Genomic DNA, 18377 nt, shown 5'->3' with positions numbered 1-18377 from the left:
GGGGGGAGCGCAGCGCGGGCACCCGCGCCCCTGCAGCATGCGGCTCGGGCTGTCCAGCTACAGGTACGACTAGATCGGTGCCTAGAGCCAGCTAGACTTACTAGAGCTGGAGACGCCCGTCTGGATCTGTCTGACTGGACATACCTGGCTGTCTTCTATCAGCGGGGATCTGTGTATCTACATCTAGCTGTCTAAATCTATCTCTATAGATAAATAGATCTATGGGGGTGGGGGGGGACGACACCTGTCTAGAGATATCTGTTATCTGCAGTTGCATATCTGGAGATATCTATCTATCTATCTATCTATCATGTCTCTACCTATCTCAGAAGATACCTATCTATAGATAGATCTATAGATATCTATTGCTAGCTATTGCTGTTTATCAATATTTTAGCTATCGCTGTCTACCTATCAGTATCTATAGATAGATCTACAGCTATACATATAGGTATAACACAAGCTTTCAGGGACTGAAGCTCACTTCATCACTGAGCTTCAGCCCACAACTCCTGTGCGCTCGCTCGCTCCTCTGCGTATTCTATACGGTGGAAATCGCCTTTGCCTTCTACATAACGTCGGACTCAACAGGTTAACAATGTCTGCGTTGAAAAGATTCAGTTCAGAAGAAGATTTTCCAGGTGCTTATTGACTCACAGCTTATGGCTGGAAAAGAGAAGATGTGTTGTTCTTAATGTGGATGAATGCACCCAAGAAGAAAAGCTGCAAAAGGAGATCCGTAATATTAGCTCTTTAACAGAAGGGAATCTAATTTGGGAAAAAATATATACTTAGTTCTTTTAAAAAGAATACCCCTTGGCTTGGGTGTTTTAATAACTGTGACATAAAAAGGTGCAGTGTTTTTGTAGTGTGGAAGGTGTGACATGCCATGCCAGTTAGTTTGGAGTAAGTATGCTGAAAAATAGTGTAAATTCTAAAATAATCATTCTCATTAGCTAGAAAATTAGTATTCCAACCTGCGAAGATGTAAGCAGACAATCAGTTTCATGGAGGACTTGAGCCACTGATGTCTTTACTCACTTGTAAAGACTTGGTGAGGCATGTCAGACTTTGGAGGTTAGAGACATTATGTAGACAAAATAAAGCTGTTGTACTTTCTTTGTATAACTCTTTTTCCATCAGTCTAGGCTAAGAAGGTCCCAAATTTGTAATTAGACCCATGTTCATAGAAAAATAGGTCTGGATGGGACCACAAGAGGTCATCTAGCCCAATTCCATGCTCAAGGCAGGATATATTTTGGACAAGTGTTTATCTAACTGTGATTCTCAGCCAGGGTGCCATCGCACCCTGGGTTGCCTTGAGATCCTTTCAGGGGTGCCACAGGATGTCAGACAGTGTTAACACTGTTAGGTGTGCAAACACAATTAACAAGGTAATCCTAGAAATTTCAACTAGGACTCCATAGTGCTAAAAACACTCTGTCTTTCTGAGCTGTTTAAGACAAGATTTTCTGTATTATGTTTCTGAAGTCAAAAATTGAGTGAAAACTAAGAATTGACATTTTCCCGGAGGTGTCATGAGTCAAAAAAAAGTTACGAACCATTGATCTAACCTGCTTAAAAACTTATAGTGGTAGAGATTCCACAACTTTTCTAGATCAGTGGTTCATTTTTGGACCAGGACCCATCTGTAAACATTGATGGCCAGTCCCAACCTAAAGAGAAAGCGGCCCCCTGGCCCTGCCGGTTCCCCTCACTCCCAACCCACAGTCCGCCACTCCGTAGCCTGGCTGGTGCCCTGCACTCCCAATTTACTGGCCCCAGCCCCACAGTGTGTGGGGCAAGGGAAGGGGTGGGACGTGGCGGGGAATATGCCACCCCTGCAGATTTGTGCACCCCCAGCAGGCATGAGGCTGCAGCCTGAGTTGACCAGCATGGGCAGGACTCAGTGCAGGAGGGCAGAGCAGTGCAAAAAGCAATGGACGGTGCACAGGGAGGGCCGCGCTGCCGTCACCTTGTCTCGCTGCCAGCTGCTTGTGCACTGGATTGTGGCTGTACCCTGCTGCCATACCCTGACTGCCACAGCCGCTCCCTTCAGGCCACAGCTCTAACCCAGAAAGGAGGTGGGGTAGAGAGCAGTGTCACCTTTTCCCCTCTGCCCCCTGACACGGTGTCTATGCTCCTGCCCCTCTGGCCCATAGACTTATCTGCAAGAAGCTGCGGGAGCTTCTCCACACTGCCTGGCTGCCATGTCCACTTGCACATGGCTGCCCCTGCCTGATTGCCCTCTCCGCAGCCCCTGGCAGACTGGAATGTTGCCAGCCTGCAAAGGGAAACCAGCAGTTTCCCATGTTTTTCTCTTTTAAACGAGAAGCAATTTTTAAAGTTTCCTCACAACCCCATCATATGTTCTTGCTACCCACTTGTGGGTCATGACCCATGGGTTGAGAAATGCTGTTCCAGATAACCTGTTCCAGTGCTTACCCACCCTCATAGTGAGAAAGTCCTTCTTAATATTTAACTTTAATTTCCTTTACCATAGTCGTTGAATAAAAGTACACAGGTATTGTGATACCTGACAGTGCCTTTTTTAGCATTTGCTCTCTAATTCATGCAAGGTCTATCTATCTAGATTCCAAGGGAAGAATCCTATTTCACTTCACATGCCTACATTATATTTTTCCAGCTGCGTAACCGCAAGTTTTGGCACTTACATTTTGCAGTCCTATTCCAGTGCAGATACTGACTTGAGGCATGGCATACATTTGCTGACCCGCTGGTCTACAATAGTTTCTATCTATCAGAAAGAAAACAAAATCTTCTAGTAAATATTAAACATAATTTCAGTATTGGAACAAGAATTTGAAGTTGTTTCCTGTGAATTTGATAAGAACAGTATGAAAGGATAATGAGCATGTTAATATTTGACCTCTGAGTTACAGGGTACAAATAAGTATTAATCCCAATACAAAGGGCCCTAAAATTATCATCTTCTGAATCTAAAATGACATGGGGAGGAGAGGCCTGGGTCATCACAGGTACCTTAAAATGTCAACAGAATAATACATGTATTTTTAAACATCCACTGAATTAGCAAGTGACTTGCCCTGTCCATCTTTGCAGTCCTGCTAATAATGACCTCGCTTCTCTCCATGTACAACTTGGTTGAGTTTGATGTATAAATAAACTAATGCTTTTTTGTTGTTTGTTTGCTGCTTACAGAGATGGCTGCATAAAAGCTGTAGGCCCTGTTGATGCTATTCGCAGGCAGTTTTCAGAAACATCATTTGAAAAAATAATTGACTGTTCTGGAAAATGCGTATTGCCAGGTTCGTGTATTTTCTTAATTTTAGTGATGCAGAAGAGATTGGCTGACTATGTATTCAGATAAAGCATGGGCACCTCAATTTCCTAAACTCTCATTCATTAGGCCTGGTTCTATTTTCGTCAGTGATATTTTAACTTTGCAAAGTATCCACTTACAAAACACCAGAAAAGTCTTTTTTATCTAGTATGGTAAGGCCCAGATTGTCACTGTACCTGGAGCCCTCTGTGAGGAGTGGCACATATTTTTTTTCTGCTGCCAGGAGCAGTCCAAGGGTGGACTTGTGACTCTGATGACTACAGTGCCATTCTTGGCTTCACTCTGAGGGGGAAAGTATTCTGCTGCTACTCCATCCCAATACCAACCAATTACTTCCTGCTCTACACTGGCTCAAATCAACTTGTTGGCAAGTTAGGAGTGGCAAGTCAAAGCAGTGCTGGTTCCCTACCATTTTCCATCCTTGCTCTGTCTACCAGCAGTCCATCCATGACACCTTCTTACCCCACTTTGCCCTCAGACTGGTGGTTGTGGGTCAAAGTCCATGGCACTTAGGAACCTGAAATAGTAGGGCACTTTTGAAAATGTCGTTAGAGGTAAAGTAAATCTGGGCAAGCACATTATCTTTACAAATCAAGCTGATCATTTGAGCATTATAGGTAGGTAACAATATTCTTCAACATGGATTCCAGCATGCCATGGGACTTATTTCACAGTCTTTACTCATGGACGATTCCCATTGAAGTCAACTGAATACTGCCAGATTAATGACAACGTATGCAGTTTATACTTTTAAAAGGGTGCCTATTGAAATCAAGTCATCAGTTTCAAAATGAGTTAAAAATGCATTCAAGTACTACTTCTATTAGTTCTCTGACAGTTTCCCTGTTTTTTAAAAACGTGTCTATATTTCTCATTTTGTTTTGCAAATGACCCACAGGAGACTGATTGATCTCCTGTGTCAGAGAAACAGGGAATCGCTATACAAGCTGTCACCAACTTCACTAAAAATAACCCGGAAAAAGGCAAAAATATTTACGCTTCTTGTAATCTTGGATCTCGTGTATAGATTTTTTTGGGGGGGTAACAATGTGACTTAAAATCTTTTTGGACAGAAATACACAGTTTCATAGTTGGTAGGGTTGGAAGGGACCTGAGCAGATCATCAAGTCCGACCCAGGGTTTTTTATATGCTTGCTTGTTTTAGTTTGGGGAGTTGGAATTGATACCATGTCTTTAATTTGCTCGCATGTGCATGTTTTAATTTTTTCTGTTTGTTTTTTTTTAAGGTTTAGTAGATGCTCATACCCATCCAGTGTGGGCTGGGGACAGGGTCCATGAGTTTGCAATGAAGGTAATTTCCTATATTTACAGGGTTTTTCTTTCTGTTCCTATGGTTTGCTATCACACCAAACTATATCTGCTTTCTCTAAAGCCCTGTTTTCATCTGCAAAAGATAGTCATTCATATCATATATAATAAGGAATGGGAGAATAATAGATGGCTTTAGAGAAAGAGAGGGGACTGGAGCAAAAGAAAAGAGAGATGGGAAAAACAAGGGGAAATTAAAAAGGAAAAAGGAAAGGGAAATCCAGGGAAAGAAGAGAAGTGGCATTGGGACATTTTGTTTGTTTTGTTTTGTTTTAAATCAGTGTTTGGTTTCAAAGGTTGAGAGTGAGCTTATTATTTATTATTAAGCACTTCCAGGGAGGGACCATCTCATACACTGTTTGTAATGCACCTAGCACAGTTGTTGTACCAGTCTCTGTTGGCTTGTCAGGAACTACAATAATAAACAGAATTAATGATAATATGGTTTTCCTATGTGAGAGGAGAGATGCTAGTTAATTGATTCTGAGAAGTAGAGAGATGGGGATAACTTAATTCTGGCATCTCAACCTGGCAAAAGGGTTCCTACTGACATTATGGTAAAGCTGTCCCTATTGAAGGGATAATACAGTCATATTCAGGTGCTGAATTCAACTTCTAGTCAAGACGATGTCAAAAATAAAACAGAAGACAGAACCAATAGTAATAACTGTTCATGGCAAGGCAAAATCCAGTTCATTCTCACTTGCTTCCTCTTCCCCTGGTAGCCATTTTTAAACTATTTGGGTTATAGGCAGAGGTTAATTTGACTTGTGCCTTCAAATCTATGTTAAAACAAGGAGATACGGTCTTCTAAAAGACATTCCTTCCTACAGTTCTTCCACCTCTGAGGAAATTTCTGTCTAACCTAGGCATAAGGCAGGACTCAGACATGCTGCTGTTCTCCTGCCAGGGACACTCATGGTCTAATTTACTAGGTGCTGGCTCATAGTGAAGGAGATAGTGAAATCGCATTGGATTCAGCCAGCAAGGAAGATTGTTTTCAGAGCTGACGTGCTTCTCTCTTGCAGCCTGGCAACACTATTCGTCTTTCAGGGGCCAGATCCAGCACAGATGCAGGACCAAGGAAGCTCTGAGTGCTTCCCAAACTTTCATCATTGCTGCAATTACAGTGGGGCAGAATGGTCATGCCCGTGGCCTATGCCAGAACACTTCTTAGTCCAGAGGCGGGTAATGGTACTTAGACATGTCTGGCAGACAGCCTCCGGCTTTGGTATTTCTTTGCATTTATTTAACTGGCCCAAAGGAGCTACAGCATGGGAAGAACTACCCAATTACCTTTTCTGATCAATTCCTGGTGCATTTAACTTCCTTTTTTCCCCATCAGTAGCAGACCAGATCCAGGCTGAGTTATTGCCTCCATGAGAGAGTTTCCCACATTTTAATTCCATCTTGTAGCTGGTTACCCGTATCCACTGTAGAACAGGCCAACAACTCCTCAGAAGCCCTTGAAAAAAATAAAAATAAAAATCCACATTTAATTGATAATTTTGCTTTAGCTGGCAGGTGCTTCCTATATGGATATTCACCAAGCTGGGGGAGGAATACATTTTACTGTGGAACACACCCAGAAAGCCTCAGAAGAAGAGCTGTTCAATACCTTCAAACACCGACTGTTACGTATGATCAGAGCAGGAACCACTTTGGTTGAGTGTAAGAGTGGATATGGGTTAAACCTCGAAACAGAACTTAAAATGCTCAGAGTGATTGAACGGGCTAAACGGTTACTGGACATCAGCATCTCCTCGACATACTGTGGAGCTCATTCTGTGCCTAAGTAAAGTGATTTTTTTTGTTTTTTTAAACACTTGCTTTCATGTTGTTTCATAAAATATGAAAATGGGTCTTCAGCAGATGAACTGCAAAGAGATGGCATATTTTCCAGATTTTAAGGAGAGGAGCCAGGTGTCAGGTAAAGAAAGCTGTAATAGAGTTTAGTTGGTCTTGTGGCAACAAAGTGCACCTGAAACACCAGCATTCAAAATCAATGCTTAACAGAATTTAAAGTAGCGGAGATTGCATTGGTGCAGCAGTGCCAGCTATGAAAAATATCAGATCATTGGGTTTTATGCAGAAATTGAATGGATTCAGCCAACAGGCATGCAGTTATCCTGAGCAGTTTCTGATTCCCCCCATAGGAAGGATGTTTTTAGGGTCTCCTCTTCAGAAAAGAAACCTACAAGGTAGAAGAATGCATTAAAACAATAAATATTGTGTGCAGCATCCCCTTCGATGACACAGATCCTGGGAGTCAGCTACATAACAGTACTTTTGATTGTCATCGTTTGATATTATCTATTTCTCCCTAATTTAAGATTTTCTTTTAGTGTAAAATGTCCTTTGTTAATTAGTGCACATATCCAAAAGGAATATTGTACCAACTTTAATAACTGGAAGAGGGTTAAACATAAAAACTACTAGAAGCTGACTGAAAAACGCCAAACATTTTATGATAGTGTTCAGGTGATGCTGTAACCATGATGGTCTGGGAATTATGCAAGATGCAAGGATTTCTTTGGGTGATCTCTTATTGGACCAGCTGCATAATTGGGATAGAGATACAAGCTTTCAAATGCAAACCTTCAGGTTTGAGGAGAAAAGCCAGTGCAGTGACAGTACAAAACATTTGGAGAAGTGTAAATTTACAGTGGAGAAAGTGCCTCTGATGTACATGCAACAATGTGTTCACTGCCATTGTGAATTTCAGTCCAGGATATCTGTTTGCTCCATGCAAACTGGCTTTCCTGCCACCTAATAGCCAGGTATTATAAAGTGCTGCTTTGCACACTCCTTACTCCAGAAAGAAACCTGCCTGCAGAGCAAAATGTGGCATGCATGACTCTGGAGTAAACCTGGGTGTTTGTACCCTTTGTCATTGCAGTCTTTGGTTTCATAAAACTATACTCTGTTCTCTTCAGTTCATGTGCCTGGGCCTAGATTAGAATTTGAACTCCTCAAATTCTTCCCTTTTTGGGTCAAAGCCATGGATGCTTTAACCCCAACAATAAAGGGATAATGTGGTGCTCATTTTTGGTGACTGTGAAACGGGTGGCTTCCAAATCCTCAAAGTACGTTCAGTGTTAGGAATGATGGGAAAAAAATGAAAGCCTCAGGTTCCAGGATTGTAATGAAAGAGAGGGGCTGAGATTCTTAAATCCCTCACTTTAACATGAGTTTCCAATCTGGGATTGTAAAAATGAGCTGAAAATAAAGAAAACCCTAACAGTTCAATCCAGAAGTCAGGTAAAAAGACCAAATATTTATTTTTAATCCCATGATTTTCAGGTGCTGATGCAGGCTTTTTAGAGGACAGGGAGGGGTTGGTACTGTGGATCTGGATCCCTTTCTCTCCAGGCAAACATTTTTGAAAGCGATATCCAGAGTGAAAATCTCGTTTTAGAATGTTTACAGTCTTCAGTGTATCACTTGGGAGGCCTTAACAGCAAACAGAAGAAAAAGAGTAGAAACAGACTCATCTTTCCTCCCTTTTAGCTCTAGAATGAATCTTCAGCTCCACCCCCTCTACAAACTGTCAGGCCAAAAGAAGAAAAGAGAGGGTGGTGAGTAGATATGGCAAAAGCCAAACCAGCCCTCAGGATTGTTACAACAAGGAGGAAAAGCAGTTTGTCAGAATCTGGTCTGGTTTATAACCATGCAGCCACATTTATAAATGTGAGCAGAATTTTGCTGCATGAATTTACTGTCAATGAAAAACTCCAAACATCAACCACATATGGCACTCATATAATGCTGTTGCGCTGTTTCACAATGACCTAATTAAAGACCAGATGCTACCCTAGATACTTAGTTTCAGGGTGTCACTATCATTTTTATATTTCAAAGGTGCAAAGTAAAACCCAAACTCTTATAAGGCAGTTCCATCTTCCGGTGCCTAAGAGGTTGTGAAATTAGCAGCAGTCTATTGTTGGGAAGCTCCAAGTCAAAACCAGCAGCGAGTTTGAATGACATACTAAAACAGAAAAGTATATTTAAAGTCATTTTTCTGCAAAAGGGCCTTCTTAGCATTGCTATATGAGGTATAGGTAACTTTTGAGTAAAAACCAAAATTAAGTATTTGGAAGTCGCTTCTAAGGATAAAATCTTAGCAAGTTAGAATGGAAAAATAGGAAAGTAGAAGAATATTGTAGTATTAAAGGTCACACATTTTGATTAGTATCTAAGGAAATCTGGTTTATGTATAATCTAGATAGCAAGCATACTTTCCCTTTAAAAAGATATCAGGACTAATTCTTGTGTTTATATGACATCACAATATTTCCTGTTGCTTTTCGTTTTTAAATGTAATAATAAACCGCTTAACAATGGAAATAGAATGTTATAGAGAAGACTGGAAATATCAACTCAAGTAAAAAAAATTATAAAATATAGCTACTCAGGCACTTACTAAAAGTCTTTTTCTAAGGGCATGATTTAAAAATACTGGAAAGTTCAAAGATATTATTCTTATGCCTTAGTGACATTTTCTTTTCATTAGAGGGAAAAATGTTACTGAAGCCACAGATGACATTATCAATAACCATCTCCCTAAACTGAAGGAACTTGACCTAAGTGGTGAAATCCATGTTAACAATATAGATGTGTTCTGTGAGAAGGGAGTCTTTGATCTAAATTCTACCAGAAGAATTCTTCAGGCTGGAAAAGATATAGGGTTACGGATTAACTTCCATGGTGATGAACTTCATCCAATGAAAGCTGCAGAGGTACTTCATTCTTCTTTATCACATTTATGTTTAAGCCACTTTTGCTTCTGTGTTCTTTTATAAAAGTATGATTAATAGTTTATGACATAGATCACAAGAAGAATATCATCAATATGCAAAACTGATGAGTTGAAGACATAGAACTCTTGACCTTTATGGGTAAATTCTGTACTGGCTATTCAAACATTGGCTTTGCTTATCTTCTACAAGTGAGGCAAAACAGAAAGATGGATATCCATGAACCCATTCATGGGTTCAAGCACAAGTTTTGGCCCGTGGTTTAAAAAAACAAATCTTAAATGTGTTTTTCCTTAAGACAGTACAGTTCCTCTGGCTGGCAGTTGCAGAAAAACTGCAGCAAGTGTATGCAGGGAGATGGACCCAAGTAGCAGTTTTGTCAAAGGGAGTCTGTATGAGTCTGGACATCGCCTCTGCATACTCCATATTACAGTCTGGTCTGCCAAAGCTATTCTTGTATTTGAAGAAAATCAAATTTAATCAAGCACAGAAGTCTGTATGGTACATTGCTCTTGGATTTCATAATTTTTCCCATTTCCATTGCAAACAATATCAGTTTCCACTAGATTTCTGTATTGTATGCACATTTTATGCACATTTTAAGTTTTATGCACAATTTGTGTACAATAGCATTATACATAATTGCCATAACAAATTATCTGTCCAAGAACTTTGATAGGGACATTGCTCCAACAATTCATTGGTATCGCTGACTGATTTTTCTGTTAATGTTTTTTTTTTACGCGCTACTTAGCTTGGAGCTGAATTAGGAGCACAAGCTATAAGCCATCTGGAAGAAATTAGTGATGAAGGCATCGCTGCTATGGCAAAGGCTAAGTGTGCAGCTGTCCTTTTACCAACTACTGCCTACATGCTGAGGTAATATTTTAATGGATTGAAAAGTATAGTCACATCTGTAACAGCAGAAACATTTTGAGGCTTGAGAGTCTTATTCAAGAATTGGAGTCAGATCCTTGACTTTCTTAACTCAGTGATTCCATTAATACATATTAATCTAGCTGATAAATTAATTAAAACATCAAGATATCAACTGAAGATACAAACTGGTTAGTTTTCATTAATTCAAATTATATCTGCAATATGCGTATTTGCTCACTTGTTTCTACAGTAGCATGATGTTAAGAAATGGACCATTTCTTTCTCTAGCCAGGTGAAAGATTGTAGGTCTCATTTCAGAAACTTTGATTCTAAGCAGACAGCATTAGAAGTTTTCTCAAAAGCTCTAGTTGCATTTGACAGATATTTAAAATATGCAGATTTCTTAGACACTAGGGCTGGAAGGGACCTCAGAAGATGATTGAGTCCAGCCCCCTGCCCCAGGGGCAGAAAGTCAGCTGGGGTCAAAGGATCTCAGCAAGATAAGCATCCAAACACTTCTGAAAGGAGTCCAGAGTAGGTGCTTGCACCACCTCTGAGGCACTCTATTCCAGGCCTTGGGGGCTCAGACGGTAAAGAAGTTTTTCCTTATGTCCAGCCTAAAACGGTCTTGGAGGAGTTTGTGACTGTTTGACCTTGTCGTCCTTGGGATGCTCTGGTAAACAGGTGTTCCCCCAGATCCTGATGTACACCCCTTATAAATTATAGGCAGCCACTAAGTCACCCCTGAGCCTGCGCTTTTCCAGGTATAAAAGGACAACCTCACTTTATCTTTAAAACCAGAAATATAGCAACAATAGCTTCATTTTGGTAAAATCCTTTCATGGATTGGCTAATACACTAATGACGCCAAGAAATTAAAATCAAAGTAGTATAAAAGACGGTGCTGAGAAACTAGTTTGACTAGTTAGTAAAGATCCATAATCTGAGAGGTGCTAAGAAGGAGGGTGATAAATGGCTACTGAAGAGCAAGAAAGCACATCCAATGAGATGCAGATTCCCCTCAACTCCTTTTCACATTAATAGTAATCAAGAAGTCTGCACTCTCCCAGGATGAGGCCACTGCAGCTCCTAAGTGTGCAGTAGCAAGTGTACAGGAGTTGGCCCAAAGAATCCAAGACAGCAGTCTCCCAGTTGGACCTTTTGTTAGTCTTTTTTCATTCCCTCAGATCAGTGTATCCAAGGAATATGAAGGTAAAATGGCACGTGAAACATAGGAGCACCTTAAAAGAAACATTTCAAGTATAGTAATTATCATAGCATGATACAATTCAAAGAACAGGCATTGTTTTCTCACTGATTTACTGTCACATATTTCTGTATTTCATTATATTGGACTAAGACTATTCTAATTGAATAAAGATATTATTAATTGTTCTTTTTAAGTTAATTTAAATCCACACAAAATGAATTTTAAAAATAGTAAATAGTCATCTGAAAACCTTTAATTTTTTCTCCATTGATTTATTTCTAGGGGCAACATCCAATTCCATTTCGATTTGCTGCACAATGACTAAAACAGTTCTCAGTTCAAAGTAGCTTTCTTAACAAAGATTCTGCAATCTCTTATGCAAGTGTTTAACTTTAGTGTCCTAAGTAACTTCATTTATTTCAACAGAACTACCCATGGCAATAACGTTAAGCATTTGTGAAGTGTTTATAGGGTCCAGGCTCACATGAGCACACTCAAAATGAAATTTCCAACTGCTGTCTAATTTGATCAAGGATCTCAGTGTCATAACGTGGAGAGAGGAATATATTAAACTTTTATTTGTTGCTGAGGGTCAGCTCACAGGAGATATCCCATTGATTGTGGGAGGTTTGTATAATTGCTGGTGTTGAATTATGACTTTATGTAGTAGCTAACCTTTGAGCTAGTCAAGTTACCTTTGCATTCAGCATCGTTCAGTGAGGAAAAAGGACAGCACTTGTATTAACTAGTGTATCTGGCCTTTTGGTCACTTGAACATACACTTACTCAATTTACCTACTTACCTTCCAGGATTTGCACAAAGTAGATGCACAAGTGAAGACCTTTTGTTAAAAAATCCTTTGATGCGTCCTAATTAAACAGAAGTGTTAACATCTCATTGAGATGAATGGGGAAATAAACATTTTTGCATTTCAGAGTTGTTTTAGGTTGTCTGTCAGTTCAGGAAGAGAATTCTACAAACTGCTCATGTTTGGAAGGTTCTCTACAACCATAAGATCAAGAACTACATTTAAAAAAATGAAAATGGATTTTGCAAAATCTGCAATTGTCCTGGAGGATGAGTAACCTTAACTACAGAGGCCTGAAGGGCAGGTGCTTGATAGAACTATAATAAACTAAGTAAACTAATTACAGCTACTGCAAGAGCAGTGCACAACATCATTAGGGTTTTGGGTATGGAGTAGAAAGCAAAGTTTGGTCTTTTTCCTGCAAAGCAGTTAGTGAAACTGAAAGCATATAGTATCCAAACTCAACAAAGATTTTTATTCCATAGTAATGCAAATTGTAATAGCTGGATGTCCTGTATTGACATTGATATTTTCTTCTAGACTGAAACAACCTCAGGCTAGAAAAATGTTACAAGAAGGCGTTATTGTTGCTCTTGGCAGTGATTTTAATCCTAATGCATACTGCTTTTCTATGGTAAGATATTCTTTATGCATATTACACTACCCCCAGTTGCTAACAGTCTCCGACAGTCACAGCTCATGGATAGGCCTGTGCGAATAGGGAAGTATTCAATTTGTGTTCAGATTCGGCTGATTCAGAGGACAGTGATTCGATTTGGTGATTCGAATCGCTGTCCCCATTCGATTCAGCCGAATCAGAATCAGAGATTCAGTGCTGATTCAGCACTGATTCGAAGATTTGGATTGGCCAGGGAGAGGCAGGCACAGCTGGGTGGCTACAGGTTCTTTCGTGGCTCATCTGGCTGTGCCTGCCTCTCCCCAGGCTGGGGGAGCCACAGGAGAAGCCCCCCCCTGACCCCTGCCCCCCCCCCCAGCCCTGTCAATGGCTGCCCCGCTTGGCCCCAGCATCCCAGCTCTTAAAAAAAAAAAAGCCCTGCACTCACTAGCTGCAGCAGCAGTGATCAGGGCCTCTGAGGGCCTGTGGCAGAGCCCTACTGCACAGCATGAGGCAGTGGGGATTGCCCTGCCCCCCCCACCTGGCACCTGCGCCCCAGGTGCAGCGTGGCTCAGCAGGGTGCCACGCGCTGTCTGGGAGCTGGGGTGGTTCCACCTGTCAGCCAGAGCCTGGCACCATTTAGCCCCAGTGGCCCCAGCTCCCAGACAGCATGCAGAGCCATGCTGCACCTGCTCCATGGGGCAGCTGCCGCACAGGTGCCAGGCAGTGGGGGAGGGCAATCCCCACTGCTCTGCCCTTGGAGGTGGGGCTCTGCCACAAGCTCTCAGAGGCCCTGATTGCCGCTGCCAGAGCGAGTGCCTGGCTTTTTTTTTTTATTTTAAGTGCCAGGAGGCTGGGGCCGGGCAGGGCAGCCATGGGGCCTTGTCCCACGGCTCCCCCCGCCTGGGGTGAGGCAGGCACAGCCAGAGGAGCCATGGGAGAACCTGCAGTCACCTGGCTGTGCCTACATCTCCCTGGCCGATCAGAATCTTCCGAATCGGTTCAGAGGTTTTGGATTCCATTCAGACCTATGAATGGGTCTCCCAGTTCAATTCAGATTCGGAGATTTGGCCGCCAAATCTCCTCCAAATCGAATCAGTGACTGAAGCTTCGCACAGCCCTACTCATGGAATCACAGGAAAGTAGAGCTGGAAGAGACCTCATGAGATCACCTAGTCTAACCCCCTGCTCAAGGTAGGATTGTCCCTGACTAAGCCATCCCAACCAAGCATCTGTCCAACATGCTCTTACTTCTGGCGAGGCCTTGCTCGATTAGGAGCCTTCTTAATACACAGCCTGAGAACTATATCCTCAGTTTAAAATAATTGCCACAGCTCTGTATCAAACTCAGAAACTAGTCCCCATAAATTCTTTGAAGACTGAGAAGTTCCTGATTTTCACATCTGAATTGGGAGGCCCAGACAGTTCTGTAGAAGGAAGAAACATCCAGTGTTTCCATTTCCTGTTTAAAAATGAACTTGTGTCTTGTATTTTGCTATTTTTCTCACCCATCATGGGGAGCTTTGGGCATTATGGAACAGGTAGCTGACTTTTTTTTCCTGTTTTCCTCTCCCTTTTTATTAGCCCATGGTAATGCATTTGGCCTGTGTAAATATGAAAATGTCAATGAATGAAGCATTAGCAGCTGCCACCATTAATGCAGCTTATGCTTTGGGAAGATCCCATACACATGGCTCCATAGAGATTGGCAAACAAGGCAATTTTATTGTCATTAATTCATCAAGGTAGGTACTTACACTGGTATTTAAAACCTAATTTAAGACAAGAGAGTCTGATTTTCCATTGTCCTATACCTTTGGAATCGTTAAATCTGTACAGTAGGAACATTTTACACCTAAGTTTGTATTCCTGTTCAATAGATATAAATCACTCCTGTGGAGACTGCAGCCCATGATGATAAGATTAAAACCTAGAACCATATATATTTAAAAGGGGGTTTTTTACAAATTTAACTGAAAACAGTACAAGAAATTCACTACCGATTTCTATGTTAACTCACTCTATTAATATAATATTGTCTGATAATATTGAGACAAAGGATCAATAAATAATTGACAAATATTTGTTTCTTGTAATTCAAGCAGGCCCTTTATGATGTGTGTGATCTGTTTTTATGAAGGTATTGAATTACCAAAATGCTTTATTGTCTTTTTAGGTGGGAGCACTTGATTTACCAGTTTGGGGGACATCAAGAATTGATTGAATATGTTATTGTTAAAGGAAAAGTCGTGTATAAAAATGAAAGAGTTATGGGCTACTAAATAGTTACCGAAAGAAGACGATCATGTTGAAGGCTATCAGGAGAAAAACAGTATTAAAGTGTTTTTACTACATAAGGACATCAGATTACTTGGATTTGTATTTAGTAGTGTATCACTTGCATATACTCATTTTGCTTCCTCTATTAAAAGAAACTTTATCAAGCATTTCCAGTTAACTCTTTTTCCTATCAAATCCAAACTTGTCTCTTCAATTCATTAAAACAACAAGAATTTATAGCTTTGAAATAAGGCGGACACCTGAAACCAAGAAGTGAAAGACCAGGAAAGCCAACAGATGGAATGGCTGGTGCACCGTTGTTCAGGTCTAGGTCAGTTTTATAGATCAGACTGGGTAAGAAGCTTAATAAAGGCATAGAGTTTGGAATGGACGGTGCCACAAACTTGCAAGCTGTTCTTGTAAGCAGTTATCTTTGTATTGAAGAAGTTTTGGGAGCTCAGTTTGTATTCACAAATTTGTCACCTTGACATTTAAAATAAGCTCGTCTGAAATGTCCACATTTGAGACACAAACATTCAAAAAACTATATTTAATGTATTTGAGACTTGATCAGAACTGAAATACCTACAGTAGTGAATATTGTCTTAACTTCATAACTTGTGTGATCATGGGTTGATCATGAATATGATGATCTTTTAACTCAAGCTAATTGAGTGGTTTCAGGATTTAAGATTCCTGTTGTGAGACTTCTTTGTCCTCCTCTATATATATTTTCTGTAGTTTGCATGTTCATCTGCAGATATTTACTAAATACAATGTTTGATCATGCCTTAATCTGAACCTTTGAAATATTGATATGGTATCTCTAACAGGGTGGTCTGGCCTTTAAGGTAGATGGACAGCCCTGGGGTAGGAACCCAGCAGTGGGTGAATAGCTGGAAGTTAAAACCCCTTAGGGAGAAAGAGCAAAGAGCTCAAGCTGGGAACAAAGAGTTTATGGCTAGGAAGCAGCCTGGAACTCAAAAGAGCTCACTATTAAGAAGGGGCCAGAGCTACAAGGGCCTTTCCTGCCCCCTGAAGAAAGGTTAAAGTTGTGCTTTACTTTTTTCTTTTCTTTTTTTGGGACAAAGTTGATTGTTCATATTAAAAAGACCAGCAGAAGGGCTCCCAGGGGAGCAAAGCCAGCTTGCAAGGCAGTAGGGCTAGGCACCCCAATCCATTTGCATGATATTTATCTAAAAATTCACATTCACACATGCATGCCTTTATACATAATTGTCTTAATTGTAGCATACAGTCTACAGTGCACAGAGGAAAGAGCAATACAGCTCAAAAGTCAAAACTATTGTAAGTAATATGTTGTTTTCCAAGTACTTTAAATCACTACAGCTCTTCTACAAATTAGCAAAATCATGAAAAATGCTGGAGGAGGAAGACATCTCAACTTTGTTAATAAAAACACAGGCATGAAAGTATGAACACCTAAAGAGGAAAGACAAGCCTTCAGAAAAGCAGTATTATTTTTAAAGGCACATTGGGTCAGGAAACCCTATCAGAGAACTAGACCCTTGGCACTAATGATGCCAATCATATTTTGACTGTTAGGTAGATATTCAAAATTTACAATGCATGCAATTAAAACACGATATGAGCCTCTTATCTCTTAGAACTTTGAGGTCTTCAAAATATGGCAGCCACTCCAAAAAGATGCTTATTATGTTTCTTGCTCCTAATTTTATTTACGGTGTAGTAATCAACTAGATCATTTCTGTAATACTTTAATGACATTCCTGTCACTAGATGTTTTCACTGCAAGCAGATGTGGATGGGGACTTCACTTTTATAGACCTTGAAACAACATCTAACGTGTGCTATCAGTTTTTCCTTAAACCAAACTTGGACAGGTTTCATTAGTAACATTTATATAGGCAGTTAGCAAACTTGTCAGAGGATGAAAACAGACACTCTTAAAAATACAATTCTGCACTGAATAGTGACTGTCCCAAGGTTGCATTATAGCACTCTAATTTTCAGATTAAGTTAAAACTGTCCACCTCGCAAATGAACCTGCAATCTGAGTATCAAACTGCATTCTTTTCTTCTGAACTGTCATTGCTACCAATAATGTCTTAGGAGCCAAATTATGCCCTCTATGATACTTGGATAACACTGGGCATGTCTACATGCACTATAATGTGAATGATAAACCCAATGCAGTTCGCATCAGCGTTTATTGTTCCCAGGTGCTGTGTTTACACATGCACCTGGAACTGCAGCACGTTGAGATGGATTGGAGCAGCTGCAGCTGGCAGGGAGCCCCAGGGGTCAGCCTGCCAAACCTGAGACTACTCTGACCCAGCTCAGTGTGGTGGGAGGGGCTGGCTGGAGCACAGGGGTGCTCCAATGCAGGGTTAGCTGGCAGGCAGTCCCTACACTGAAGCATCCTCATGCCCCAGCCAGCGCCGTCAGCATCTACACGTGCATTGTGGTGCATTAAATGCTGCTGCAGCATAGCGCTTGTGTTTACAAATACTAATCTACAGCAGCATTTAGGAGTTTACTGCAGCCTAATAGAGCTGCATGTGTAAACGCTGAGACTTTACTGTGGAGCTAACTAGGCAATAAACATCTGGTGTAGACACACCTACTATTATGTTAGGTAGAGCCGTAAGGATGATTTAAGAATATAAGGCTACTTAGAATTTAATAAGACTCTTTCAAGGCTGTACAAACAGCCAACTTACTCCACAGAAGTGTGTACATATACATATACACACAGACACACACTAGCCAACTGCCCATCAGGAATGGGAGGGGAAGAGAGCGTGTGGGGACGGAGCCCCGTGCCCACCCCCGCTGCCCAGGTCTGCTCCCCCTTTTACCTCCTGCTGCTTGGGGTCTGGGCCCAGGCCCGATGAGGGGGAGGACTGGGCCCAAGGGTGGGGAGAAGCCGGGCCGCCACAGCCTGGGCTGACCTGATGGCAGCAAGGGAACGGGAGGAGTGGGCTCGGAGCTGACGGGGGGAGGAAGGGGAGGAGTGGACCAGGGCCCGAGCAGGGGAGGCAGCCCAAGCCTGAGCCGGGGAGGAGGCCCAAGCACAAGCCAGGGGAGAAACCTGCCCGCAGCAGCAGTGGGGGGAGCAGTGGGCCCAGCCTGACAAGGCAGCGGCTGTGGGAGAAGAGTAGCAAGCCTTCTTCCCGCCTTGGGCCTG

At 41.4% G+C, this 18377-nt stretch overlaps 1 protein-coding gene across 1 annotated transcript; it reads left to right on the top strand.

Annotated features, from left to right (window-relative positions):
• The first annotated feature begins 6 nt into the window (after positions 1 to 6).
• Positions 7 to 15372, top strand: AMDHD1 (amidohydrolase domain containing 1). Its single transcript, XM_014523742.2, has 9 exons — positions 7 to 63; positions 3184 to 3290; positions 4573 to 4637; positions 6172 to 6449; positions 9168 to 9393; positions 10166 to 10290; positions 12850 to 12943; positions 14510 to 14670; positions 15102 to 15372. The coding sequence occupies exons 1-9, from the start codon at positions 38 to 40 to the stop codon at positions 15205 to 15207; spliced, it is 1188 nt and encodes a 395-aa protein (XP_014379228.2). The 5' UTR covers positions 7 to 37; the 3' UTR covers positions 15208 to 15372.
• Positions 15373 to 18377: the final 3005 nt, after the last annotated feature.

Source organism: Alligator sinensis, unplaced genomic scaffold, assembly GCF_000455745.1.
Source record: "Alligator sinensis unplaced genomic scaffold, ASM45574v1 scaffold154_2, whole genome shotgun sequence".
NCBI lineage: Eukaryota > Metazoa > Chordata > Crocodylia > Alligatoridae > Alligator > Alligator sinensis.
This window is presented reverse-complemented; position numbering and strand designations above follow the sequence as displayed.

Bases quoted from the DNA above. Each gene is read 5' to 3' on its own strand.
- AMDHD1 (XM_014523742.2), top strand. From the start codon at position 38: ATGCGGCTCGGGCTGTCCAGCTACAG. The intron at 4,638-6,171 runs GTAATTTCCTAT...ATTTTGCTTTAG, and splicing joins TCCATGAGTTTGCAATGAAG to CTGGCAGGTGCTTCCTATAT. The intron at 6,450-9,167 runs GTAAAGTGATTT...TCTTTTCATTAG, and splicing joins GGAGCTCATTCTGTGCCTAA to AGGGAAAAATGTTACTGAAG.